The sequence below is a fragment of the Pocillopora damicornis genome, chromosome 12 (assembly GCF_964200805.1).
Source record: "Pocillopora damicornis chromosome 12, jaPocDami1.2, whole genome shotgun sequence".
Taxonomy (NCBI): Eukaryota; Metazoa; Cnidaria; class Anthozoa; order Scleractinia; family Pocilloporidae; genus Pocillopora; species Pocillopora damicornis.
In genome coordinates, this window is record NC_142681.1 from 5,304,682 (window position 1) to 5,331,330 (window position 26,649).

Here is a 26,649-nt window from a genome sequence, read left to right on the forward strand (position 1 = left end):
TCCCCTCCCCCCCTCCCCCCGCAGAAAAAATGACCCTCCGACCCTCTAGGCGATCTACAACGACTGGTTACGAAAGACATATGCAAATTTGCTCTAGTGTTGTATTTCGCGGAAATCAGGGAACTAATCAATATTCCCTGTTTCTCAGAATGCTGGCGTGTCGTTGATGAGCTGCTGAGAAAAGGCTTTTCGATTTCAGTGCTATCAAATTACTTCAGTGGATGAGATCTTGTCTACTCAGAGCGTATGCGTAGCTTGCCTCATTAATTGAAATGGAGGCTCACCAACATTGAGGTGAGTGATGTTTCAGAGTATACTGTACCACACAAGCTGAATAAGCAACGGAACAAAATATTTCCTTACTAATGAGAAGTGCCGAGCCTCATTCGTAGGAGGTAATTCAATCTCACTTGTAAAACGAGTAAAGGAGGTAAGTTTCTAAGTTTCTTTCTGCGTCGGTGGAAGAGTTTAACAGGGTAATTAAGTATTATCAACTGAGTTGATAACGTCTATTGGCCTCCGTAAAGAGTTTCAAAGCTGACGTTTTAAGCGTTAGCCCTTCGCCATTCGCTCTGATGAAGGGCTAACACTCGGAACGTCAGCTTTTAAACTCTTTACGGTGGCCAACTTACGGTATCACTGAACTCAGTTGATAATATTTAATTCACTTGAAAAACACCTGTTTCGCTTTCAGTCGATAAGACAAAACATTTGAATGCCTGAGTGTCTATTTGATTTTGTTCTCGTCTTGAATCGACACTTTAGAACGTTAGCTCTTTGGTAAGCGGATGCCGAAAAAGTTCTACCTTGTTAGGCGTAAGAATTATGCTGCGTGAGCATCTGAAGATATACTCAGGCGAACACTTGACAAATAATAACTGATTCAAAGAATACATCTCTAATGAGTTTAAACTAAATCACACTGCAATGCTCGTATGATTTTCAGAGAAAACCGCACGAATTCCTTGAGTTTGAAGAAAACGAAATACAACTTTTATGCATGATTGGAATAGCTCAACTTATGGCTAAAACAGATTTCATATAAAGATATTTTATCATCACAAAACCGCAAACATAAAGACATGAAAGGAGTTTTATGCTAATGTGGCAATCTTTTCGTGATTAGCTACTCAGTAGCTGCTCTAGTTTCATCACAATATTTGACTTCATTGTTCGCGCCGCGCGGAATTAAATTCAACTTCATAGGTATCACTTGATATCAGTTCGGCGAGGTTTGATGAAACTAGGGGCTATGGAGCAATTATCTTTGGGTTAAAGTGGACTGGAAAGAGTCGTGACGGAAAACTTAAAAACAGCTAAATTGTTATGACTGAGGCAGATGCAAATTTGAGATAGTGTTTTTAACGAGTATTCAGTTCAGGAAACTAGAAATTGATTTATTGCAACCTCTTTTCTTAGAATTCACAAGGCGTTTTCGTCGACTTAAATCTCATCGACGAGGTTTGAAACTCAAACGGGGGAGATTAAGACCGGATTGTTTAAGTCGCGTCAGACATTGACTGCTTCAATAGCCTCACTTTGTTGTGTTGTTGTTTTTTATGGCGTGAAGAACATTCAAAAAGTCAGTCGAAAAACCGATGAAGATAATCTATACGATCGAATAAAAGCTCCATTAACAAGTAGTGTTTACTATTACATCCACCTCCCACCTCTCCCTGCCTAGCAATAGTCCTTCTCTCACCCCTCCCTGAGTAATAACACTCTGCCTTCCACCCCTCCCTGAGTACTAGTAGACTGCATCCCACCCCTCCCTGAGTACTAATGGTGTGCTTCCCCCGATAAATTGGTCCAAAAAATGGTCCGAAAAATAGTCCAAAAAATGGTCCAAAAAATAGTCCAAAAAATGGTCCAAAAAATAGTCCAAAAAATAGTCCATAAAATGGTCCAAAAAATGGTCCAGTCCATATTTTACCCTATGCCATGAATTAATGTGATATGAATTTTTTATATGAGCTATCTAAACGGATTTTGAGATTACTGTTGTCAGTATGAGTGGAGATAATTCTAAATGATGGAAATAAAATCTCCAACGTACATAACACATTGTTGATATGTTTTCTTTGTGCGGTGGAGTAATTTCTGGTAAACAAAAATACTTTCATTTGCAGCCCAACTCCTGTGACATAATGTGCAATTTCATCTGAACATACCATTTTATTTTTGAAAATGTTTTTGTCACATGAAAAAAATTCCATTCTCTGTGCCAGAAGTAATACTTAAATAATTTATCCGACAGCCTATAGCAATACTGTGATGCAGTTACGCACAAGCTTTTTGTACATAGTGACTACAGTTTATGGGTGAAAATTATTTCAGAACATTGGACTAGAAACTGGGAAGCAATATTTACTAACTATGTCGATAATACAATGTTACAAAGGCTAAACATCTTTTTATGTTTTTAAAAATTGCTATCCTTTAGAATTTTGCCTTGTTCTTCGTTTATATGCTAGGACCGTTTACTGATCAAAATAGCCTCGAAGAATGTAATATACTCTCCACTTTTGTATTATGCATAAGAATTTCATGTATTGGTAAATACCAATACCTCCTATTTTCTCTCTGAGCTTGAAAGAAACAGAAATGTTTGATTTGTGAAAGCTAGCCTTTGCATTAGGAAAGTAAGAAAAATGAGGTAATGTTGACATTAAATGCAGACTTGGTGATGGAAAATGAGGCCTTGCTTGAGGAGAAATGAAGAACAAATTAGAATTGTTTTGGTGCAAACAACTCTTTACTTGAATCGAGTAGCAATTGAGAGTTGCTTGTGTTTTCTTGAATCACTAAATAACTGAACGATATTATTTATGTCTGATGTCTGGAAATTATGACTGATGGAGGAATAACCTTATAGCTCTGATATATTTGAATTTCTACAATTTTCGCCATCATTTAGCCTGTGTTGTAGTCAGCCTAAAATACAAGTTAGAGTTACTGAGAGGAAGCTGTATTTTTTATTGTAAAAAAAAATACCTGTACATCTAAAGGATTTTAGACAGAACTGAGGCGGTATATACACTGACTACAAAACTATTCCTTCTATAAAAGAATAGTTCACTGAATAAATACATGAAAGCATGCCCAAAAAAGCGCAAGCAACAGAACAGACTGATGACAATTCCAATGAAATACCTTCTCTCAGCACCCTAAAACCTGAGTGCTGAGGTATTTCAGATTCTGATCGAATCACTTTCAACACTCGATGATTTCCAACTCGCACATTGCTCGTTGCTTTCTGAATACCAAAAAGTGGCATTCTACCACTTAAACTTCATTTTCAAAAATCTACTTCTCCGTGATTTCCGATCCTAAATTGCTACACTTAACAAAATTTCGCTGTAAATGTTTCTTTCTTTTTTTTTTGCAGGGCACCTCATGGCATAGCGTTGTAGTGGAAGTCGGCAAGTTCAAATTGAATGGCTAGAAAAAGTGCTGCAGTCAGGGCAGAGGCAACCAGGGCCGCTCTTGAGGCATCAGCGTTTGTCACCAGAGAGGCCCTTTCAATTTCAGTGAGAATTGACAGCCCTATCGTGGCAGGAGTTGCATTGGCAGCGGGTACGGCGGTGACGTTAGGTGCATTCTATTTACGTTACAGGTGGAAAACAGAAAATGCGACTAGAAATGCCTTAGAAGGAAGAAATGAGATTGGAGCAGCTGATCCTGAAGTCACAAATATTGAAGAAGGTTCAATCATTGTGAACCTACGTTGCCATACACAGCAAAGTTTCCTACAGTTTTTGAAGGACTTTAAGGAAAAGAAAGTGAAGCGTCGATTGGAGGAAGAGTTCAAAAAAATTGGATTTGACAAAGAGTTAGAAGTAACAATCGTAAATACCCAAGAGGTATTCCAGAGAGAACATGAAATAAGGTAAAAAGCGGGATGAAATCTTTGTCGCTAGTTTTATGAAACTGTTTCATAAGATTTGCTAAAAATCCAATTTTACATTTGACAGTACAATCTTTCTCAGCGTATTTCTACTCAGAAACACGAAACATTACAGTGTGCTCAAATTTTATAATTTGTACTCATCTTTTGTAGGTCTTTAGGAAACCCCGAAGAAGACGTCAAGGCAACTGATGAGGAAGTTAACCTTGGTGAGTATCAAAGCGGCAAGTCTTTATATGAACATAGGATCCATGAGGTTAAAAGAACTCTCTATTAGCCGCAGGGTCTTGACCAAAATCTCAACGAAACCGACGCATTCCTCTCGTACCTTAGACCCACAAGTAGCTCCACTCAACGATTATCGTTATGAAGGCTAATAAAGTATGATATTGTCAGTAGTAGATTTGAGAATGTTGACGATAGTATACTCTTTGTGCGTTAGTACCGAGAGGGGTTCAAGAGAGGGAACTCGAAACGGATATAAACTAATCTGATATTAAAAAAAAATTGCAGGGAAACCGAGGGGGAATCATGCTACACCACTTAGTAGCTATACAAGTAAGGCGTGATTCAGCTTCCAAAGCTATTGATAACACCATTAACGTTTAGGCAGAGCTCGTGATCCTATATCAGTGAAATCGAACAACACAAAATGCACGATTTAGCTACGGAGGCATATTAAAATATCTTCTCACTGACAAAATTCAGCGACTGGATCAAATTGAATTGAAATGTGCCTCAGGGTTCTCTTTTAAGAGTTTTATTTTGCTTTCTATATCATTATGATATAAATCAATCGTAATTGTTGGGCATTAGAGGAATCCGCTAGGTATAAAGGGTAAATTTTTGAGCATCAAGATTTCCTAGAGAGTTATATGACCTCTATGAGTTTGTTGTATTATGCTAGTGACAATTTTGGGTAGTCAAAAGCTATATCGCTTCTCAATTGAACGAGGCCTTAAAGCGTTTCTGAAGTTTGATTCACAAAATGATTGATAATCCTCCTTGGAAACTAAAAAATGATTCGTCTTTCTGTATCTTACAATTCTTGCTATTCGTGTCGTGGACTTAAAACATAGGATCTCTTATCTGTCCGAATATCTGCTCATAGCTTTAAAATTTATCTTCAAAGACCCTCCACGGCAAGTTATTGCAGCCACGTCATCCTCTACCGTCCTACCTGACCACCCTAGATACCATGTATCAGAGGAAAAGACAAATGGCACAAAGCTGGCTAGACTGCTGATTGACGAAGGAACAGGTGTTCTAAGAAAGGTTTTGCATACTATTTATCCTCCACCGACACTGATAGCTGTTCTGAATAGGTATAAAGCGAAGCTTGAAAGGCTGAGGTCGAAACGTGTGATATTTAAAAACCAGTGGGAAATGCTATTTCCTTCTTCCGATGATCCACCGGACACGGAAACATTCGACATTTCCCTTTTACATCTCTTACTTCGCGAAATTTGCCATCTTACGGCCCCTTCAACAGGATGGCACAACATGCCTGCAGACGATGATAATAGCCTAGAGGCAAACCTCGTCCGAATAAAATGCTTAAGAAATGAGTTGTGCCACAGCGTCTCTACAAGAATCACAAACACTGAATTCGAGAACAAGTGGAGCAAGATTGCATCTTCTTTAGAGGCACTTGAAATGAGTGTCCAGCGAAAGAAATATGCAGAGAAAATTGAGGCGCTGAAGAAAGATCCCATTGATCACGATGTCCAGCGGCGCCTGGAAGAACAAGCTAAGATATGGGAAAAGGTGCGGGAACAAGAAAAGATTGGCACGACGATTTTCAGCACCCGAAGCTGTCTACCGGACAGAATACCAGAAGAATGTGTATTTGGCCGAACCCAAGAAATAGAGCGTGTCAAGAAAATGGCTGAGGGTGGGGACATCCCTGTTGTCCTGGTTACTGGTGGACCTGGATTCGGAAAGACGACTGTGGCTAAAAGAGTGGCTCATGAATTAGCAAAATCAGAGAAGGAAGGGACTGTGCTATTTTGTAGTTTACTAACGAAGACAAATTTCAACGAAGTGGCGGTAGAAATGATCAACTCGTGTGGTACAATCAGCACGCAAGTACCAGAGAATCCGGGGCAGTGGTTAAGAGACTGGAGCAAACGAGTCCAAAACCAGGTCACGTTTGTTCTTGACAATGCAGATAGCGTCCTCGAGTCGAGCGATCGAGAATCATTTATAAGCATCTTATATGACATAAGAAAGTTATCGAGGCAAAAGGTGGCATTTGTCATAACTGCAAGGAAAACATTTGAGAATCCCGACCTGCAGTCTTGCGAAGTCAGATTGGGCCCTTTGTCCGCCGAACAGGCAAGAAATCTCCTCATTTCTAGGGTGAAAGTCTATGGAGATGCTCCGCAGAACCTTTCCAGGGCAGATTACATCGCCAAAAATCTATGTGGCTGCGTCCCTCTAGCACTTTGCATCGTTGGATCCTTGCTATCAGACTATTCTGAAGAAACGCTCATAGAAAGCCTTGAAAAGGAACCATTAGCGGTTTTAGAGGACGACCAAAGATCTGTTGAAAAGGCCATCAAGACCTCGTTTGACCTTTTGAAGAAACCCGAACAAGAGACTTTCATTCTTCTATCTTTGTTTCAAGGTCCATTTGATATAGATGCAGTCCAAGCTGTGACGAAGGCCAAATGTTCGATCTCCGGGGCTTTGCCTATCTCCATCCTGCGCTCATTAAAAAATAGATCTCTTGTGGAGAAGCCTTATTCGCGCAGATATCAGATGCATCCGCTCATTCAGTCATACGCAAAGAAGATTGGTCGAGACAAGTATGACAAACTTTTGGCAATGGGCGAAAAACTGGCTTGTGTACACTTCATGTTGCGCCTTGCGAATAATGCCAATAGTTACTGGGGTAAGAACACCTGCAAGGATTCCCTTGTATTATTTCAAGAAGACAAGTACAACTTCGAATATTTTCTTCAAATTTACGCTCGAGGTAGGGAAGAACAAGATCCAGAGATCGTGAACGGCTGTGAACTCTTTCTGGACAGTTTTCCGCAGAAATGCATGTATTTGGAAAGATGTCTTCATCCAAGGTTCTACACTGAGATCCTTGAAAGATTATTGAAAACATTTGACTCTGGAATCCAACCAGTGTATGTAGTAGATCTTTTGTGTCTTGTTGGTCATGAATACAGGAAAAAAGGAGAACAAGAGAAGTACAAAGAAGTCATGGATAGAGCGGAACAAATTCGTTTGGTGAGTGACGCTGCATTCGCGACAAAACCGCTATCAGAAGTCTATTTTCACAACAGCAATGCTCGCTTCCTTTCATCTAAAAAAGATTCTAAAGAGAACAAACGGATTGAAGAGGAGACTGCAATGGCTTTGAAAATATCCGGTGAACAGCTTCATGATCATCCGGAAAGAGCAGCGACTCTCCTCCTTTCAGGAAATATTTCAAAGCGCAGCAAGCAGTTCGATGCGGCCAAAAAACTGTTCAAAGAAGCGTTGGAACTCTTTCAAAAGAGCCTTGAGAAACATTTTATGACTGCCGAAACCCTAAAGGCCACTGGAGACCTTTACTTCTTTCTTGCTGGAAAGTCCGAAGTCGACTTTGAAATCTGTCTTTATTATTATAAAGCTGCTTTGGAAATGTTCGACTTCCTAGGAGTGGGTGGAAGCAAAGAGAGCATCTTGACGCTAAAGAATTTTGGAATTTGTCACATGAAAAGTGGAAACTTTGACGAGGCAATGAATCTTCTCTCGAAAGCAGAGCAAATTGCCGAACGAGAGTTAGAAGAGGACCATACTTGGAAAGTCTCTATAAAGACTTCACTGGCCCTCTTGCTGGAGAAGATGAATGACGTAGAGCGGGCGATAAAAGTAATGCAGGAGGGACTGGTAATGGGAAAATTACTGAATCTGACCATTGACAAGATGGGAAACAAAGACAAACTTCGAGAATTTCTAAACCGGTATCCAGAGAAGTTCCCCGAGACTGAATTCCCAAGCACGTAAATTTAGTGTTTCAACAGTGTTTGATTTTGTAATTATTTAACTGATTCATACGAAGCAGCATTATAAATGTAGCTTCTGTCTAACCGTGGTAGGAGATTTCCAGTGACATTGCAGAGGTACCTTAAAAGCACCTATTGTTGAATTGGAACCGTTTTCTGATTTACAGTTCACATTTCAAAACTTACTTTGTGGGTCAGAACTTCAACATTTATAACTCAAGTTACCTGATTTGAATATCGACATTCTTTATAAATCAGTATGAATAAGAAACGTCTTTTATTCGCGCCCCATCTGTATCTAAAAATTCCCTCTCTCTTCTTTTCTCGAGCTTGCGAGCAGACCATCAAAAATTAAAGTTAAGTTTAGACGCTGCTGAAACACAGTTACGTATGTCAAGCTTTAGTTCAGTTTAGTATAAAAGGCAATAACTGTGCCTCGTAAATTTGTGTAAAAAGGTTGCCATTTTGCTTGATAAGAGAAAAATTTTATCCTTTTTAATTGCACCTTGGTTTTCATAATTTATACTGCGCTGTTCATCTTTCAGGAAGTGTTGCCAGTCGAAAAGGCCATCGATTCGAACAGCCCCATGGGAAGTGAAAAGCTGGCTTTGGAAGAGGAAGGCATCAATCAGAAAATTAAGTAAAAGGGTTGTTACTTATGGAGAAAAATTTAAATGATAGCAATGAAAACTCGAAAACTCCTAAACTGAATCTTTAAGATGCGCAAACCATGATGAAAAGGTATCAATCAATCAATGAAATGACTGCTGCAAATCGAATTTACTGTAATAGTTTTTCAACAAAAGAAAATAGGGATCTCTTGGAAACAACCATTAATCTCTTAATATAACTTTTTCCTCATATGTGAAAAAAAATTTACTCATTCTAATGTGAGAACCCAGTTACTGACGATTAGCTTACCAATCAAATATGCTCTGAGGTGAGCTAAAAAAATTTGTTGTCATTTTGTTTCAAGGAATGTGCATTGATTAAGTCTCTCCACTGAATCGTGTGGACCGATTTGTCAGAAATTCACAATATGGTTCAGCACTGAGTCCAATGGAAGGCATGAAATCTTACAGTCATTTCGTTTTGTAAATGTGGTTGTCTAGCAAATAAGCACGGAGTCATCACTGTTATTGCCAATAGGCCAAAAGAGGCTGGTGAGCTCATTTTAACCATAAAATTGCGCCCTTTTTGCACCTGAACAATTTTTTTAGACTATAAAAACAAGGAATACCTTTGTGGCTTAACGTTGATTTGTATAAGGAAACCAATCGATCAATCAAACCGTTAAAATTGTCAAGCGCTCGAAAACAATTCACAATGCACAACGCCGTTTAGTGTCGGTCAGGTGGTTATAGTGTACCTTATCTTGTCACAGTGAACCGTAACCGACTCCTGTCAGTGTGCCTCGCGCTAATAGGGATTTACGGTCGTATGATTTTATTGTATTAAATACTTTTTGTCAAATAGATACCATGTTACTATGTGTTTGTTCAGTTATACAGTGGAACCCCGCCAACTCAGATCGATCCGTTTGCCCTTAACCCATTTTTTCAGTCTTTTACTATCAGCTAACTCGAACCCTCGGTAGTTCGAACCATTTTTTGTTTCCCTTGGGAGTTCGAGTTAGCGGGGTTCTACTGTAGATAACAGGTAACGTCAAATGTAGTAAAGACCATATGAGGCGCAGCCTCAAAAAGTGTTCAACAGTCTAGTTCCTTTTTAAGGAAAAATTCATTTAACTTGTAACCTTTGAACAGTGCATGATAAAATACTGTCTTTTGGTCTCCACATCTTTCGATGTCTGGGTTGTTTGATTTCTTATGCTCCACCAGTTAAAATTTCACGATCGTGTCCTCTCTAAGTTAAGTCTCATCATAACTTTCTGTAATACGGAAGCTGTGCACTGGCGCCAATCCCATGAAGTCATATGCTTAAGCTAAATAGACTCGCAGTACCTCGTCCCTGTTTGACTGATTTGTATTCTTGAATAGAGTATGTAAAAGTGATCAAAACTCATAAGTAACTAAAACGATTGTATTAATCATTCAGATTTTATGTCTCACAAAATTCCTTTTCTGAGTTATGGGGAACTTGTCTGGGTAATTAAGTCGACAGGTTCGCTTTTCACACTTTCTGGTTGAATTTTACGCAGAGCGACGTTTCCAGGCACAATATCCTTGTGAAATCCTAAGTTTATTGTCGGCATCCCCGACTTTGACATCGGCAATTGTTCGGACTTCACATAAACCTCGCTGCCGAAGTATTTAATCGGCTCGTCGTGGAAAGGTTCGGTCCTTCGTCTCAGTAAAGGCAGCAACAAGGCAACAGAAATGAGCAAACCCCCCATCGAGAGGACTGCAAGTCCTGTTATCACAAAAACGTCTATGAAGAGATTAATTTGGCTCAATTCATGTCTTTCTTCCGATGTTAAATGTGTGTTTCTAGCTATGGAGGGTTTCTGCGGAACCAAAAATCCCATAAGAATTGCTAGGACTCCAATGATTAGCAAAATACAGCCAAACGCAACACCCCAGTTGCAGCCGTCTGGCGATTGTGTTTTCCTTGCGCGAGAAGGGGCACATTCGCAACAAGGCTCCGGCTGAGGTCTCGGGTCGTACAAATATTTGTGGTACCCTCGTATGAGTCCAAATCGTGGGCCGTAGCTTCTGTCTGGGTAATGATAATATGAAGATGGTGCTTGAAAATTTTGATTATGTGCGGCGTGTTGAAGATGCCTAGGAGCGATCGGGGCATTGTTCAAAGTTTTATGGTTCGAATAAAAATTAGCAGTATTCGCATGGTTCGAAGTAGGCAGAGATTTTTGTTGATGATCAAAGGCCATGATGCACGTTTCGTCTATAGTGATCTTCCATTATGGAGTTACTGTATTAAGTGTTCTTTCTTTAGACGTAATTTGCATCGCTTTTCGCAGAGCTGTCGGGGCTGATCCTCAGAAAATGGTTGGGTCAGCGCTAATATAATTCCTAAGAGTTTTTGCCGCCGTCGATGTAAATCCCATCCACATTAGGCTTCTCTTTAAGATTTTCTGAATCGTCTCGTGGTTTATGAGCAGTAGTGAATAAAAACTATGAGGATTTTATCGACGGTAGACACAAACAGAAAAAAACCCGTTGCGATATCTAAAGGCAAGAATCATAGACCTCTTTTTCTAACAAACCAGTCGAAAGAGCCAAGTGTCTGCCCAACCTGTGAAGAAAGTCCTCTATTTTGAATATATTTTCTTGTTTTTTCCCGATAAATGATAATGACTGATGGTAGAGTACATCTCCATAGCGCCTTCAAGCCTTCACTGGTATTCACCCGCACACAATTGAATAATTTATAATAATATTTCAATGTGGTGTCAATGATAATGGACTGTGATTGGCTGATCGGAGGTCAGACAAAAGGTTAATTTGAAGACTATTGTTTAAATTGATGGTTGCTCAATTCAAGAGACAAAGACCGACCAAAAAAAAATTTGTATTTATCTTAGTCTGTGAAATTTTATTCAGCGACAGATACATGCAACATTTGTTCGTTTTTAAATGCCTTGTATCCACAAGTACAGAACACTTATTAAACAAAGTGCTACTTTCCTGAAAATTTTATTTATTCGTTTCAGAGGTTTATTTAAGATAGATAAATTCAGAAAGTGAATTAAAAAATAAGAGTTTCGTCATGCAAACACGACTGTTAAAAGATGGCGCTAACATGAAAAAACTAGTTTAGAAGAAGTTGTAAGCATTGTTTCATCCCATCGACTTAAGAGGTGAGTGGCCGTAAAGTGAAGTGGGAGAAAGGAAGGGAAGGGTAAGGGAATGGAAGAGAGATGTAGTCATCTGTGTAACTAGATTTCTGTGCACCCTTACTTCTGTCAAGGATCACTGGATCACTGATCCAACGCGTTCCTTTAGGCGAAGGATCCGAAATTAATCATTTTTCCCAGCGGCGCTGAATTTCAAACAAGTGGGTACTTCATATATTGACCGGAAAGATTGTTGGCAATCGCTCCACAAATTCTGCGATAAACACGAAATAAAATCGATTTTGTAATATTAAATCGATTGGCCACTGATCGCAGGTATTCAGGGTTCCCAAGTATCCATACATAATCAATACTTGCTTCTGTTTTAATTCCATCGTTTGAGTTTACCACGGAAAAATGCGCTTTGTAATGAATAGTGCGCGCTAAAAGCCCGTGCAGTTAGACATGCCATTTAGGAAAGAGCTCAGTAACCCACGTGCATACACAAGTCTTAAAATAGCGCACTTTTTGGAATTCTCTGAGAGCTCGTCTAAAACTTCGTTCCTTTCATGAGACCAGGATGTAAGGATTATCAGAACATTCGATTGAACAACGGTCTTCGATCAAGTTCTTTCAAAATTTTCAGTCTCAAAGGCGACCGTGGAAATTATTATTACTATTGGCGCCAACCTGAGGGATGGAGAGAGTCAGCACAGCAACTGAACTGAGCAACACACCGTTGTGTTATTATTCGGTACTTCCGAATAATAATATGTTCCGAATAATAATGTATTCCGAATAATAATCTCGGAGCGATATCTTCAAGTGCACACTGGGAAGGAATCCTCGCAACTGGCGTTTTCTTTCATTCGCGCTCCCTTTCCGGCCTCATATTTAGATGATCTTTAAGCGACTGCTAAAACAAGGTATGTGCGTTCCTTCTTATTCCTTGCACTGCTCATGTCGTTTAGTGGTGGTATAAATAACTTGTTCTCGGGTTGCTTTTAAACACCATGAAAGTTTCGCAATGAATTCTGCCATTACTCTCTTAAAGGATGCAACCAAGATTGAAGACGCAATAGTGCTGAACTGTTGTTTCCCTTTCTTCTAATTAAATCCGTAAGTATTGAACAACTTAAAAATGGTTCGTATGACATCCTGTTGCTTTTGATTGTAGTGATAACAGAGAAAACGTATAATTTCAACTGACGTCTATTTAGCGTGAAGCTTACTTGAAGTAAGCAGTAAAGCTTCAAAGTTTGCGAGACGTTGGTAAGCGAACGATGAGTTTCAGATAAAAATGCATGGACTCTCATGTATCTCGTTTTTTTTTCAATTATCTTTAGTAATCAAGACAATAAATTTGTGCTTATTTAAACTATTAAATTATCTAATTTAACTTCTTTGAAGCTTGTAACAGAAAACTTACTTGGTCGAAAAATCGTAATGGAAGGAGAGTTTGTGGTGCTGCATACAAATTTAGGGAAAGCTGTTGTCACGCAACATACCTTGTCACTCTTCACTGAATGAATGGCGATCTGCAAGTATGGGTGGGGCAAGTTGGTAAAATAGATTTTGTTCAATTTTTTTGACGTTAGGATGCTCTACAAAACTGATGATTTTTAAAGGATATCTTTCGTTGGCTGTCACTGTTATTTAGAATTTCCTCCAAAAGCCTTTTAAGATCTTTTTGATATAGAGTCAACAAACGGGAAAGGTTTACTACTGTAGTGTACAAGGATATACAGAACTACTGAACGACACCGTTCTGTTTGAAAAACAAAGCATTTAATAGCTATGATTCTTAAAGCCAACGTGTCTTTGAGTTTACCCATTTTTAGGAAAAATGTGAATGCAATCAAACTGGAATAAGCTGAGAAATTAAAGCCGCCCCTACTAAATTTGTTGAATGTCACGCAAGGCCACTTTACTAGAATTAAGAATTGAAACTAAATTAGATAAAGTATTTTGTTTGTAAATCTTCTCGAAAATGCCACTCATGGAAAATCTACTTGAAGAATGCTTTCTGCCAATGGGAAAACCGTAGCACAAGAAGTGAAAAATGGAAAAAAATTTGGAATAAAGTTATAAGTATTGGCAAACCGTTTACAAGTTTATCGAACGAGGACAGCGGATGGCGGACGGTGGAAAACAGAGACAACATCAGAGATGAATTATTTAAAACTAGGTCACCATAAGTTGAAATGTCTTCGGGATTACTGCTAGAAATCAGTCTGAAAAAGCTTGGAAAGTTTGCATGCATAGACAGATGCAGAATTAAGTACTTGAGAGTGCGGAGTATAAAATTTAGAACACTTAAACAATTTTCGACTCTTTCCGAACTTTTCCGACAAATTTCTAACAGTGATGCGAAGATGTTTCTGCTTATAATGACGTCATTTTTGATACTTTATTTTTTATTTTAATTTTGTTGTTCCGTCCACCATTCTCAGTCCGCCGTTTGCAGTCCGCCGTTCCCATCCTCGTTTTGCGGAATCTCTTTGATTTTCACACGTTAACATTTTTTCCAACATATTGCGTTAGGAGTAACTCCTGTCAACTCTAAAGACTATGTATATCTGCTTTTAGCTTGTGTTGTGGTAATCCGTGTACAAAGTAATTTTTAAGTAAGTACTGACTGAGTAAGAACCATGCCCTTTTAACTTCGCTTTGAACTCAAAAGTATTTTTCCCTGGTTAAATTGTTAATGCGTGTTGGCGCAACATAAACTTACGGACATCTGAGGGTAACTGAAGGTCACTCAAAGAATAACATGCATATTACAACTTTACACCATTAATAGGATAATTGCTTTACAAATATCAAATAATCTTAATGATTTAACTTTGTTTACAAAGTTGTTAAAGAAATATTTTAAACTTGAACCTTGCTCAATGTTTGCCATCTTTCGCTCCGATCCGGGGGATTCCAGTCAAGGTCTCTTGGAGTTTCTGAATATACACAACGGCCTCTCTGACTGTCTGTAATTTTGTCGTCCTCCTTTGATCCTTTAGGGACGGAATAATCTCTTTAAGTTTCTTATATGCTGTCTGTTCTGCTTCTGTCCTCAGTCTATCTTTGTCTGAATTTCTTTTCCTAAGTTTTTTCGGAGCAGCTCTCTTGTCCGTGTCTGGAACGATTCTAGTTTCACTCGCCATTTTCAAAGTGTGAACCTCTTGATTCATGTATACAAAATTTGGATTTATACCAGGCATACCTTCTCTTTCGTAGAGAAAGTCTCTGTTCTCTGTACAAACAAGGTCGTATGCTTGGGTCTCCATATTACAATCTGTAAAATCGTAGCGAACAGAATTAGAGTTTAGTCTTACGGAATATTTTCAACGCAGAACTAGCTGTAAGATCGAACATAAAGCTCGTGATTGATAACTGTTGGTGCAATGTCAGCTCATGGTCGATTTTCATCTTACCTGAAGTACAAAAGTACGTTTGAATAGACTTAAATTGAATGTGCTTTTGACAGACCGAAGGAAACTACTAGCAACACCACGTGTTCGCCAAGGTCATAGGTAGTCATCCAACTGTCAATCAAAATATTGAATTGGTTAAAAACCCCGGGCGCTGGGTTCACTGTGGTTGTTTTTCTGGTAAAGAAAATCTTATATGTAGTTACTAATCAGCAAGTTCACGCTATTGCTGTCAGTTTATTCTCTAAACTAGAAGGAAAAGTAAAGTCCAGGACACAATCTACAGTACCGTTTCTTCGGGAGCTCCTTCTTATCCAATTCATCCACGGAAAATGCAACGCACAAGTTTCATCAACAAATAAAATGCGTCCGGTGCTACGTAGAGTGAAGACTTAGCAGCAGTTTGTCTTACAAATGAATTTTTAGCCGTTCTGTTTCTTCTTTCCTTCTTTTTTTTTTTGCGCGACCTTCCTGTAGATATAACTTAAATCACCCTGTTATTAGAGGACAGCTCCTAACATAAATCGATTGCGACATCGCGACGCCGAGATACACTTTAGTTCTTTGACATAAACATCAACCCCACAGGATCAAGAGAAGATTAAATGATTAAGCTTTGATGGAACTTAATAAAAGCCTTTTAAAAACCAACGCCCCGATGGTTGTAATTTAAGGTTTGACCTGGAATGTCTCAATACTTCACCGAAACCCGTGGTCTCATATATTTACAGGGCAGGGAGGGAGGGAGGGAGGGAGGGTTGGTTGGTCACGTGACAGTAAAAATTCAAAATGGCTGTCTTGATCATCTTCGCCTGGTTGCGCTGAGATCTATTGAAAAGGTGAGTAAACCTTTATTCTAGATCCTATCCAAGAGAAGCATATTAAATCTAACTTATATGCTGTGGAAAATCTGCTACTGAGTTATCGATGGTCTCAATATTTTTTCGTGGAAGAAAATCTTTCTCTATCGACGGGGACGTATCCGTTGATGTTGCGAGATTCATTTTAAGCTTATATGGCCATATTGATGATATTGATGGATAAAATATTATGAAGTTAATGTTTATTTACTTAGATCTATTTAAAATGTGAGCAAACCTTTACTTTTAATCCTATCCAAGAGGAGCGTTTTAAATCTAACTTATATGCTATGAAAAATTTGCTTGTGAGTTATCGATGGGCTTGGAAGAAAATCTTGCTCCATCGACAGGAACGTATTCGTTGATGATGCGAGATTCTTTTTAAGCTTATATTACCATATTGAAGATACTGATGAATAAAATATTATTAAGTTAGTATTTATTTACTTAATTAAGTCATTAGACCTAGATTTTCTTCGAGTCTATTGCCAACTCGTAATAGAGTAAAAAATAATTTGAAGATGATCTGTGGAGGTCTATCAATTTTTTTTTTGATACTGTGTGTTTCCCGAATCTTCTTTTCTCGGGCCAGGTTATTAGTAGGGTTAAAATAAGTAAGTGTTAGTGAGAAACTGGATTTCAGATCTGAAAGCTTAAAAAGAAAATTCAGGACAATTTTTTTTGTCCACTATATGATGAATGGATGTTCAAAAAAGAATAGAGGAAATTACCCCACAAAGGCCATGAAAAAAGGAATAAAGAAACCCTGATTAAAATTTAACCTGGGATTAGGGCTAATAGGCCTTTGAAAAACTGGGCCTGGAATCTGTAAGATACATAATTATTCCATGAGCACGCATTGGATATGAGATGGTAAATGACCACTGAGGTGCTTAGCACCAAGTTGGATATAACTAATCTTAAGTCCAACAAGCACCAATGGAATAATTATTGTTTTATTAACTTTCATCGTCAATCCTGAACATCTGGACATTTTCAGCAGAAATTATCACTGCCTCCAACACTTGTCACAATATAATTCCATTTAGGGCAACTCTAATTTTACTTGTTTAACCCTATCCACCCTAACATCAGTATGCATATTCTCCATACTGTTCTTTATACATTTCTTATGGTTAATTGACATAAGGAGACAAATTAATAAGTAAAGAGGGGAAGTCTCCAAAGAAACTGTGATGCTGGGTCAGTGGGAGAGTGTAACAAGGTAATTTGGTATTATCAACTGAGTTGTAACATTATTTGGCCACTGTAGAGGGTTTTAAAGCTGATGTTTCAAGCCTTAGCCGTCTGTCATTTACTCTGACAAAGGGGCTAGCATCAGCTTTTAAACTCTTTCTGGTGGCCAATTTATGTTATCAACTCAGTTGATAATACCAAATTACCCTGACATTAGGAGCATTTGTTTGGCGACAGTATAAGCCAGTCACTCTTAGGGGTTAAAAGGATAATACTCTGTGTCAAATTTCAGGCCTGGGTGATTTTCTTTGCAGGGTGATGTGTTTTCCAATCAATAAGCATCACTTATTCAGCAGCAAAACCAAAGTGTATGAATCACAACCAAAACATTTTTGCAAAAACTTTTCACTTAATATCTGAAACCAGTATGTAAAATCTGGCGGGAGCAACAAACAAGAGAAAGTGCAAAGCTACAACATGTAAATGTTTAAATTTTTCCTATGGCATCTTGGGAAAACAATTAACCCTTTAACTTCATGAGTGATGAAGGAAGAATTTTTCCTTACAAAGTCAAAATAATATCAAGCAGACAGGTGATGAGAAAAAGAAAATTATCAACTAGGAGATTATTGGTTGAACCAATATTGAATTCTCTGTACCAATATCATAAGATCTATATGGCAGACAGTTAGGAGAATTATTAAATAAATGAAATCTTGGGAGTGAAAGGGTGAAATTTGAGGAAAAAATTAACATGGTTGACAGAGCTGAACAATATGCCTCCAGAAAATGTATTTGATATATTAGTGGTTTGTTAGAATCACGCATAGTGATGTGAGGGTGGCAAGGGTTATAAACAGGTTACAGCCTAGTTTCAGTCTTGTAATTAGCTCCTCTTGGGGTTAATATGGACACTTGATGACTATTCTGTTTTGTTCATCTTTAATGATGTCAAAAGATTACTTCTTGTCCAAAGGATATTTTCAAAGAGCTACAAAGGGTATTCATGTATCATGATGACTTGAGTCAATTTTAGTAGGCATTGCAGGTTCTCCCTGGTATTTTGTTGGCTTTCCTTGATAGTTTGTGGGCATGCAGTTCACTACGAAAACTTATAAGATTAAAGTGTAGTGAAATAAAATCAGGTGGATTCCAGATGCTTTAATTTGGAGCAGCACTTTTGACAAAGTTTTTTGAGATAGCTTTTACTTTGGCCTTGTTTGAGTCAGAACACTTTCGTATGTAGGCTGAGGGCCTTTTCAGTGCATTTTTCAGTGCATTTTTCAGTGAATGAGGAGCATTTTAATGATGGGGGTTCTCTAATAAAGTTAATTTTCTGTGAATAGGCAATATGGACAACATTATCAGGACTGGAACAATGCTGGACATCTGAAGATCCTCAATGGAATTGATACATTGAACAGGTGAGTTTGAATGATCTAATTGAATTTTAAAAACTCTTAGCACGACATTGCAGACAAGGAAAGTTTCATTTTTTCACTCGAAGTTATGACTTAAAGTGATGTCCATATCACCAAAACCCTATTTACCATGGTACTGTTCAATTGTACATTGTATAGCGTAAGTTCCTCAAAACATTATCCTTGACTCATGAAAACTCTAAGGATCAAGGCTCTTGGTGAGTTAAGAAATGTTCATGGCTGTTCAAGAAGTGTTTTTGTTCAAAAACTAATAACTTTGGTGAAATTAATTAATTTTTTTCTTTTATCCTTCTGTCTACTTCAAAGAGTAGAAAAAAAATTTATCACACATTTTACATCTAAGGTCAACAATACCTCTATGAATCTTTGCTAAAGTGTAGTTTTTTTTCTGCATTTTAAACTGGGTTTGACACGTAATTTATATGTAAGACAGTAACAGTTTTGATGATTGTTTTTTTGTGAACGAGAACATTGTGCACAGCAGCCAAAATAATGATATATGAAAAACCTGCACAAGAGGGCTGTCCTGAAATAAAAACTAAACACCAACAGACAGGCTTGTTTGGGACCAGATGGTTTATTAAATGTAAATATCCTACACACATAAAACACTAGAATATTACATCAAAGGTATTTGATGGTTACACTTAAGGGCCAGTAATGGAATATGGAAGAGGTGATATACTAAAGTAGAGGGTCAGCATGGTTCACAGCCATTGGCTCTATCCAAGTCTTTTGACTTGCATGCAGAACATATTGCTCAATCTAGGAAAGGACTAATATGTAAACTGTTGATGTTATTGATGTCTAGATTCATATTAACCCTTTCACTCCCACAAGTGATCAAGACAGAATTTCTCCTTACAATATCAATACAATATCAAGGAGGCAAGTGATGGGAATAGAGAAGAATGTCAATCATGGGATGATTAGTTGATCCAATACCAAATTCTCTGAACTAACATCATAAGAATTGTATGGCAGATAGTAAGGAGAATTACTAATTAGATCTTGGGAGTGAAAGGGTTAATAGAGATTGATATTCTTTGATGAACCACATGATGCTTTTGAAGTTCACTTTTTTCATATTTTTAATGAATACAAAACATGTTTCGGATGAAATATCATCATTGTCAATTGTATAATGAGAAATTAAATGAAATTACGCAATAAGTAGTATAACAAAGTGAGATGTTAACAAGAATAACCAAAAAAAAGTGAAATTATTTAAGCTAAGAAGGGAGACTAATTAGTATGAAAGGGATAAATTAAGATGTTTGACCTGAAAATTTAATATTCACGAAAACTGTATCAGATTAGTGCAATTCCCAATCATTATACCAATATGTCTCTATTTATTCATTTTTTTATCTAATAACAATTACACTTTGTTTTTGAAGTGTGACTTGCCATCATTGCTGCCAAAAGAACATGGGCAAATGAGAAGCCAAAGATTGAGAGGGAGTGCTCCACATGCTGCTGATTATTGTCCAAGGTATGCTGAGTTTGTACTCTACATTTACTCTCAGTAAATTTATGTTTTTAACTCATTAATTTAATGCAAACTTCCCCTATTCTCCAAGGTGCAACTGTTTTGGTGGGTTGGGTGAATAGGAGAAAAATACTGGGGACTTTAGTGGAGCAAATGGCACCAGTTTGGTGATTTTATTTTGGCAACCAACTATAATTTCTTTATTAGTTTTTATGGTTTAAAATTGAAATGAGATGATAAAAATAAATCCTGATCAATAATGCACTATCATTTCTTCCATAAAAAAAGAGCTTCTTTCTTTATAGTTGTCCAAACCAATAACCAGCCATATTGCTTTGCTCGAAGGCTAAGGGTGTGGATGCAACATACATGTAGCACATTTATGACATGTGATAGGATAAATTGGCCACTGTAAAGAATTTCAAAGCTGACGTTTTGAGTGTTAGCCCTTCGTCAGAGAGAACGACAGAGGGCCAACACTCAAAACATCAGCTTTAAAACTCTTTACGGTGGCTAATTAACGTTATCGACTTAATACTGAATTACCCTGTTATACTTTCCCACCGAAGCAGCACCACAGCTTCTTTAGAAACTTACCCCCTTTATTCATATCTCATGTAATATCAACTTAAGTGTCCTTTTCTGGATTCTGAATTCTGAGTTTGCAGTACTTTGGTTCCTTTTTTAAGATCTCAGTATGCAATTGAGAGGATGATATATAAACTTTATACATAAAGAACAAGATGCGCTCAACAGTTCTTTTGCATGACGTCATTTGCTGAAGAGACACCTAAATATTGTTTTCATTGCGGCTCTTCTCTGGAATGTTTTCCACCCTCTTTTTGTCAGCATTTGAGTATTCTTGTGATCTCAATGCTTAGGGAATACTTTCTCGTTTTAATTCTCTAGCTTTCGCCCTATAACGGAGGCTTTGGGTGAAACAAAAACAAACTGGCTTTTATTTTTTCACGTGTGGTGACCATTAGTGTGAGGATGTTGTGCTGTTGGTAAATTGTGGAATTCCGGAAGAATTAGTAATTTTACATAAAGTCTTCTTCTTGTGCAGAAAAATTATTGTGGTAGCTTGTAACGCTCTTGACCCTCATTACTTTCGTTGTTTATCAGTTCAATCGCCCGTAACCCTCTTTGTATACATGCTCTTTTTTTGATAATTTTGTCAGTATCTCGCGCAACTTTAACTGTCTTCTTTATTGGATTGCTTACATTAGTATCTCGCGCAAATAAAGCTGTCTTTTTATTGGAATTGTTTCCTAAGTATGTTGCGCAAATTTAGTTGTCGTCTTATTGAGACTACCGTTAGTATCTCGCGTAAAATTAGCTGTCGTCTTTTTGGATTGTTTTGTTAGTATCTTGCGCAAATTTAGCTGTCTCCTTATTCGGATTCTTACGTTACTATCTCGCTTAAACTTAGCTGTCTGCTAATTTTGTATTGTTGCATTAGTATCTCTCGAACGTTTAGCTGTCTTGTTATTTGAATTGTTACGTTAGTGTCTTGCGCAAACTTTAGCTGTCTTTGAATTGTTACGTTAGTATCTCGTGCAAATTAAGCTGTGTGCGTATTTGGATTGTAACGTTAGTATCAAATTTAGCTTAGTTCTTATTTGGATTGTTACGTTAGTATCTCGCTCAAATGAAGCTGTGTTCGTATTTGGATTGTTACGTTAGTATCCAATTTAGCTGTCTTCGTAGTTGGATTGTTACGTTAGTATTTCGCGAAAATTGATCTGTCTTATTGAAACTGTGACGTTGGTATTTCGCGCAAATTTAGCTGTGTTCTCATTTGGATTGTTACGGCAGTATCTCGCGCAAATTTAGCTGTGTTCTCATTTGGATTGTTACGGCAGTATCTCGCGCAAATTTAGCTGTCTTATTTGGATTTTGATGTTGGTATCTCGCGCAAATGAAGCTATCTTATTTGGATTGTTACATTGGTGTCTTGCACAAACTTTAGCTGTCTAATTTGGATTGTTACGTTAGTGTCTTGCTCATGAATTGTTACGTTAGCATCTAGTGCAAATCTGTGTTCTCATTAGGCTTACGTTAGTGTCTAATGTATCAAATGATATAGTATTTGTCTAGTTGTCTTCTAATTTGTATTGTTACATTAATATCATGCAAATTTAGCTTTGATATTGCAACTGTTACGTTAGTATCGCGCGCAAATTTAGCTGTCTTCGTATTTGGATTGTTACGTTTGTATCTCACGCAAACTTATTTGTCTTCTTCTTTGGGTTGTTACGTTAGTATCTCGCGCAAATTTAGCTGTTACATTCGGATTCTTACGTTAATATCCCGTTTAAACTTAGCTGTTGAATTGTTTGGATTGTTGCATTAGTATCTCGCGAAAATTTAGCTGTCCTATTTGAACTGTTACGTTAATATCTCGCGTAAATTAAGCTGTGTTCGTATTTGGATTGTTACGTTAGTATCCAATTTAGCTGTCTTCGTAGTTGGATTGTTATGTTATTATCTCGCGTAAATTTAGCAGTCTTCTCATTTGAATTGTTACGTTAGTGTCTTGCGCAAATTTTGGTGCCATCTTATTTGAATTGTGGCGTTGGTATCTCGCGCAAATTTAGCTGTGTTCGTATTCAGTTTAATTGTTACGTAAGTATTTCTCTCAAATTTAGCTATGTTCTTATTCGATTTGTTACGTTGGTGTCTTGCGCAAATTTAGCTGTCCTCATATTTGGATTGTTACGGTTGTAGCTCGCGCAAATTTATCCGTCTTAATTGATTTGTTACGCTAGTTTCTCACGCAAATGCAGCAGTATTCCTATTTGGGTTGTTACGTCAGTATCTTGCGCAAACTCATCTGTTTTCTTGTTTGGTGTTCTTAAATATTTGAGGAAATCAAAGCCATTAAGTGTGGATAACGTGATTGACTCTTTGGAAAACTGGGGCCAGATCTTGTTTAATAATGAATAGCTTACCGTGCAATAAAATGGAAAAAATCAGGGGAAAAAAAGCTAAATTAAATCAGCTAAGAAAATTGTTCTCGAACCAAACGACTGAAATTGTGCAAGGTTTAAAGAAGTGGATTTTTATTCCTCCAAGACTTTCCATCCCACTTTCTTTCTTCCTCCCCATTCTTATTCATAATTTTTCTTTTAGTCCTTAAGATTTTTTACCGTAATTTATCCATACAGGGGAAAAAATCCTCTATTTGAGTTAAACCCTTATGTGATGCCCTTTATTAAACTCCGAATTATTCCATATTTTTAGTGTAACGACTCAGAAAAAAAAACTTCAAATGCCCTGTTGAGCTATGGTCTTTCGTAAAGCAAATTGTTTTAATATTCATAACATTGCAGATCAATCTCTCACATTCTATCAATCACGTGTACCTTCGCTCGAGGATGAAATGGCGACCGATGCAAAATCTCAGCGTCGTTTTGTTGCGAAGAAAATGGCTTCTGTCTGCAATTTTTATGTCCAAACCCGTCTTTGGTACAGAAGTTGTACTTCTACAACTTGGACAGAATAAGCGCTGTGCTAGAACAGGACGAAAGACAAATGGAAACACGCTCAACCTCGAACTGCTACCCTCTTTGTAAGGTAACTTATTATTACTAGCGTTTGCAATGATATTTTATGGTAGTTATCCTCTTCACAAACAGTATTTTAAATTTTTAATAATTTCTACCCGTAATTTTCCATGCTAAACAAGGTTTGTCTCTGTTAAATTCAACACAAAAGCGCCATTGGTGTGATATAATTTATTCAGGCTTGGAAGCGATTGCTTTAGGATCCCGACCTTCGCACATCCATCATTCATCCCGAGTTTTTGAAGAAGTTATACTGATCTAAGAAAATTTATTTTTTACGCTTGCATATGTAGGAACAGTTGATTTTCTGACAATTTTTCATGAAATTTGCTGGAATTTCACTGATTTTATCGAGAAGTTTTGTTGTTTTATTTCTGTGTTTTAAAAACAAAAATCACTCGGATGATTTTGGATCCCTTGAGACGCAAATGCGTCACTAAATTCCATGACGCCTTCTCCATGAACACATTATAACTTGCATTTTGGTTTACACGCAGAAGGCCGACCTTTCACGAAATGTAAGATCCCTTTACAAAAACTCGAAACCACTCTGGCTCCAAACTTGTACTTATTCAGGTTATTCTTCGAGAAAAAAATAGGAAAGTATTACAGTCTGAAAAAGAAAAGACATTTAAGTTTTATATCATGAGGAATATTAAATTTAACGTTAAAAAACTATTGAAAAACAGACAATGTTGACCATAATTAAAACAATATCGTGTCAGAATTCTTTCTTGGCTCGTCCACTTGTTGTAATACAAAAAATGTCGAGAGCCTCAGAAATAGAAGAATTATTCCACCTAGCTCACAACAATCTGTAAATTTAGGGTAAATTAAACTGTGTTTTGAAAAAGGTTCAATATTTCTCTTGGACTAAAGAACACAATGAAGAAATGCTAAGTCAATGATGACGTTTATGGTTAAATACATGCTGTTTTTGGCGAAAGAATTATAAATTTTGCAAGTGGTGATTGATCAGAAGGCTTGAATACAAGCTTGCGCGAGATGATGAACCCATTGTGTTATAATTTCATCATAACATTTCATTATGGTTGACATATTATTAATTCGTTTGTTTCTTTGCTCTTGCAGACAGCTGAAGTCACAATCAAGCACTAGGAAGGAACGAGGTCTGACAGCTCAAACTCAAGTTCAAAGCAGAGGTAGAAAATAACTGTTAAAGGAGTTCAAGTGCGTCAAGATTGCTTGCGGAGAACTGTGCTAGGTTCTGTTCGTTTGATTGATTTTCTGAGAGTTTTTGTTTTTCTTCAACATGGAGTATCAAATTCGAATTCAACACATTTTGCTAAATTACTCTGTCAATTTGTATGAAGACTTTTTCCTTTGTAACCCCTGTTAAAATTTTTAATTTTCCCGCCAAAAAACTTAGAAAAAATACGGGCGCCCAAAATACGCATGCGCCAGTTTTTTTTTTTTGTTGTTGTTGAAACTAAGTAAGTACCATCTGGTTAAAATGACGTAATTTTCCCGCCAAAAAACTTAGAAAAAATACAGGCGCCCAAAATACGCATGCGCCTTTTTTTTTTTTTTTTTTCAAAAGTGTGTTTAAGACTTGACCTCTTACTGCTATTATATTTCTGTATTGTTCTTATTAAATAAAGTCGATAGACTAAACAGGTTTCACTCATTTCTTTTTTGAGCTTTATTTTCATTCTTTAAATAGTAATATTACAGGTCTTGATTCTTTCTATTCTTTTATTAGTTAAGTTAATTTCCATTAAATAATTAATAAAGGTGTCAAGAAAAATTTGTTCAAATATATACTAAGACTTTTGGCGGGAAAATTTGGTAGAATTTGCACAGAGTTTCCCCTGACAACATTTTAAGCAAAAAATTCAAAATGGCTTCCCTTGAATTTTTCCGCCAAAAAAATGTGTACATCACCTTGTGCAAAATTTTATGGCAAAAAATTGTCAAACAGCCTTTCATTCCAAATTTTTTCTGATAACTTTACACAATTTTAGTTCACTTCGTTTTAAAGTTCAATTTTTCAATCAACGTTCCTTTCTTAAAGCCGATTTGGTCTTTAGAATTTTTTTGCACAAGATGATATGAACAGACTTCTACACTATCATTACTCAATATGGCAAGCTAAACAAAATATCCAAAGCTTGCCATGTTGCCGAGAAAAAAGATCTTTTCCAGCCATTTAATACGTTTTAGTCAGTTGCACAGGATAAACTTAACGAAAATTGATCAGAATTTTCAACTGTATGATTTTCTTTTCGGTGGCAGGGGTTCAGACCATCATGGCTTCACATTTCTTTTGATATAACTTTGACAAGATTTTGGGCGAGTAAACTTTTATTTTTCACCGATCAATTTATCAATTCAGTGTTCAAACTCCAAAATTTCAACATGTCCTGTGTTACAGTAATTGTTGGCTGATAAAGGTCTTTCTTCATTACAACTAAGGCGATGAAACCCAATGGCTGGTTCAAGGAATCAAATGAAAGTAAACTCATTTTGCGCAGAATTTTACTTAATTCAATGACGAAGTTTTGTAACAAGTTATACAGACCACAAGAGTGAACAGTTCTATTCACTTTTGTTTTACAACAAATTTCCAAGAAACAGAAAACATATAGCTGGTAGTATCCGACAATTTTTGTATGGTGATTCACGTTTGGTTTGTTTGAAATGTTTTAAAAATAGGATGACATTTTTAATATTCTGACAACTTACGTTTTGTTCGAAAAACGACGCTAATGTTGGTAGATACTCTTAGCTTTTAACTGATTTCGCTGTAAATTATAGGCAAGACCTGAATTCGTGATAAAACTTTTCTTATTCCTGAAAATTTAGCAAGACGAACCGAGTTGCACACAGCTTCCATCTGTTTTCGGTTGAATTTGACATGAGCTTTTTTCTTTAGAACAATTTATGATGTCGAAGATCATTCTCGACTATTTTCAACGTTTCTTAGAACCATGAACGTGTGGGACTTGCTGTTCTATTGTGGCGCTTTCGAGTTT

General features: G+C 37.2%; 3 protein-coding genes and 1 long non-coding RNA gene across 5 annotated transcripts; 2 read left to right on the forward strand and 2 right to left on the reverse strand.

Annotated features, from left to right (window-relative positions):
• Positions 1-74: 74 nt before the first annotated feature.
• Positions 75-9,969, forward strand: LOC113667352 (uncharacterized). 2 transcript variants are annotated; one of them, XM_089188795.1, is made up of 5 exons: positions 75-430; positions 3,389-3,889; positions 4,061-4,116; positions 5,040-7,908; positions 8,461-9,969. In XM_089188795.1, the coding sequence occupies exons 2-5, from the start codon at positions 3,438-3,440 to the stop codon at positions 8,507-8,509; spliced, it is 3,426 nt and encodes a 1,141-aa protein (XP_089044921.1). In that variant the 5' UTR covers positions 75-430; positions 3,389-3,437; the 3' UTR covers positions 8,510-9,969. The 2 variants fall into 2 exon arrangements, with proteins under 2 accessions (XP_089044921.1, XP_089044922.1); XM_089188796.1 differs by having other exon boundaries at positions 155-294.
• Positions 8,674-11,226, reverse strand: LOC113667354 (uncharacterized). The gene has a single exon (XM_027183171.2). It carries the CDS (start codon positions 10,760-10,762, stop codon positions 10,001-10,003), a length of 762 nt encoding a protein of 253 aa, XP_027038972.2. The 5' UTR covers positions 10,763-11,226; the 3' UTR covers positions 8,674-10,000.
• A 3,192-nt stretch (positions 11,227-14,418) lies between these two features.
• Positions 14,419-15,179, reverse strand: LOC113667346 (uncharacterized). The gene is made up of 2 exons (XM_089188837.1): positions 15,097-15,179; positions 14,419-14,957 (listed from the first exon to the last, which is right to left on the reverse strand). Exon 2 carries the CDS (start codon positions 14,947-14,949, stop codon positions 14,560-14,562), a length of 390 nt encoding a protein of 129 aa, XP_089044963.1. The 5' UTR covers positions 14,950-14,957; positions 15,097-15,179; the 3' UTR covers positions 14,419-14,559.
• Positions 15,180-15,844: 665 nt separating this feature from the next.
• Positions 15,845-25,285, forward strand: LOC149036185 (uncharacterized). The gene is made up of 5 exons (XR_016181839.1): positions 15,845-15,932; positions 18,497-18,574; positions 19,993-20,087; positions 23,420-23,663; positions 24,746-25,285. It is a non-coding gene; the product is annotated as an uncharacterized LOC149036185 (long non-coding RNA).
• Positions 25,286-26,649: the final 1,364 nt, after the last annotated feature.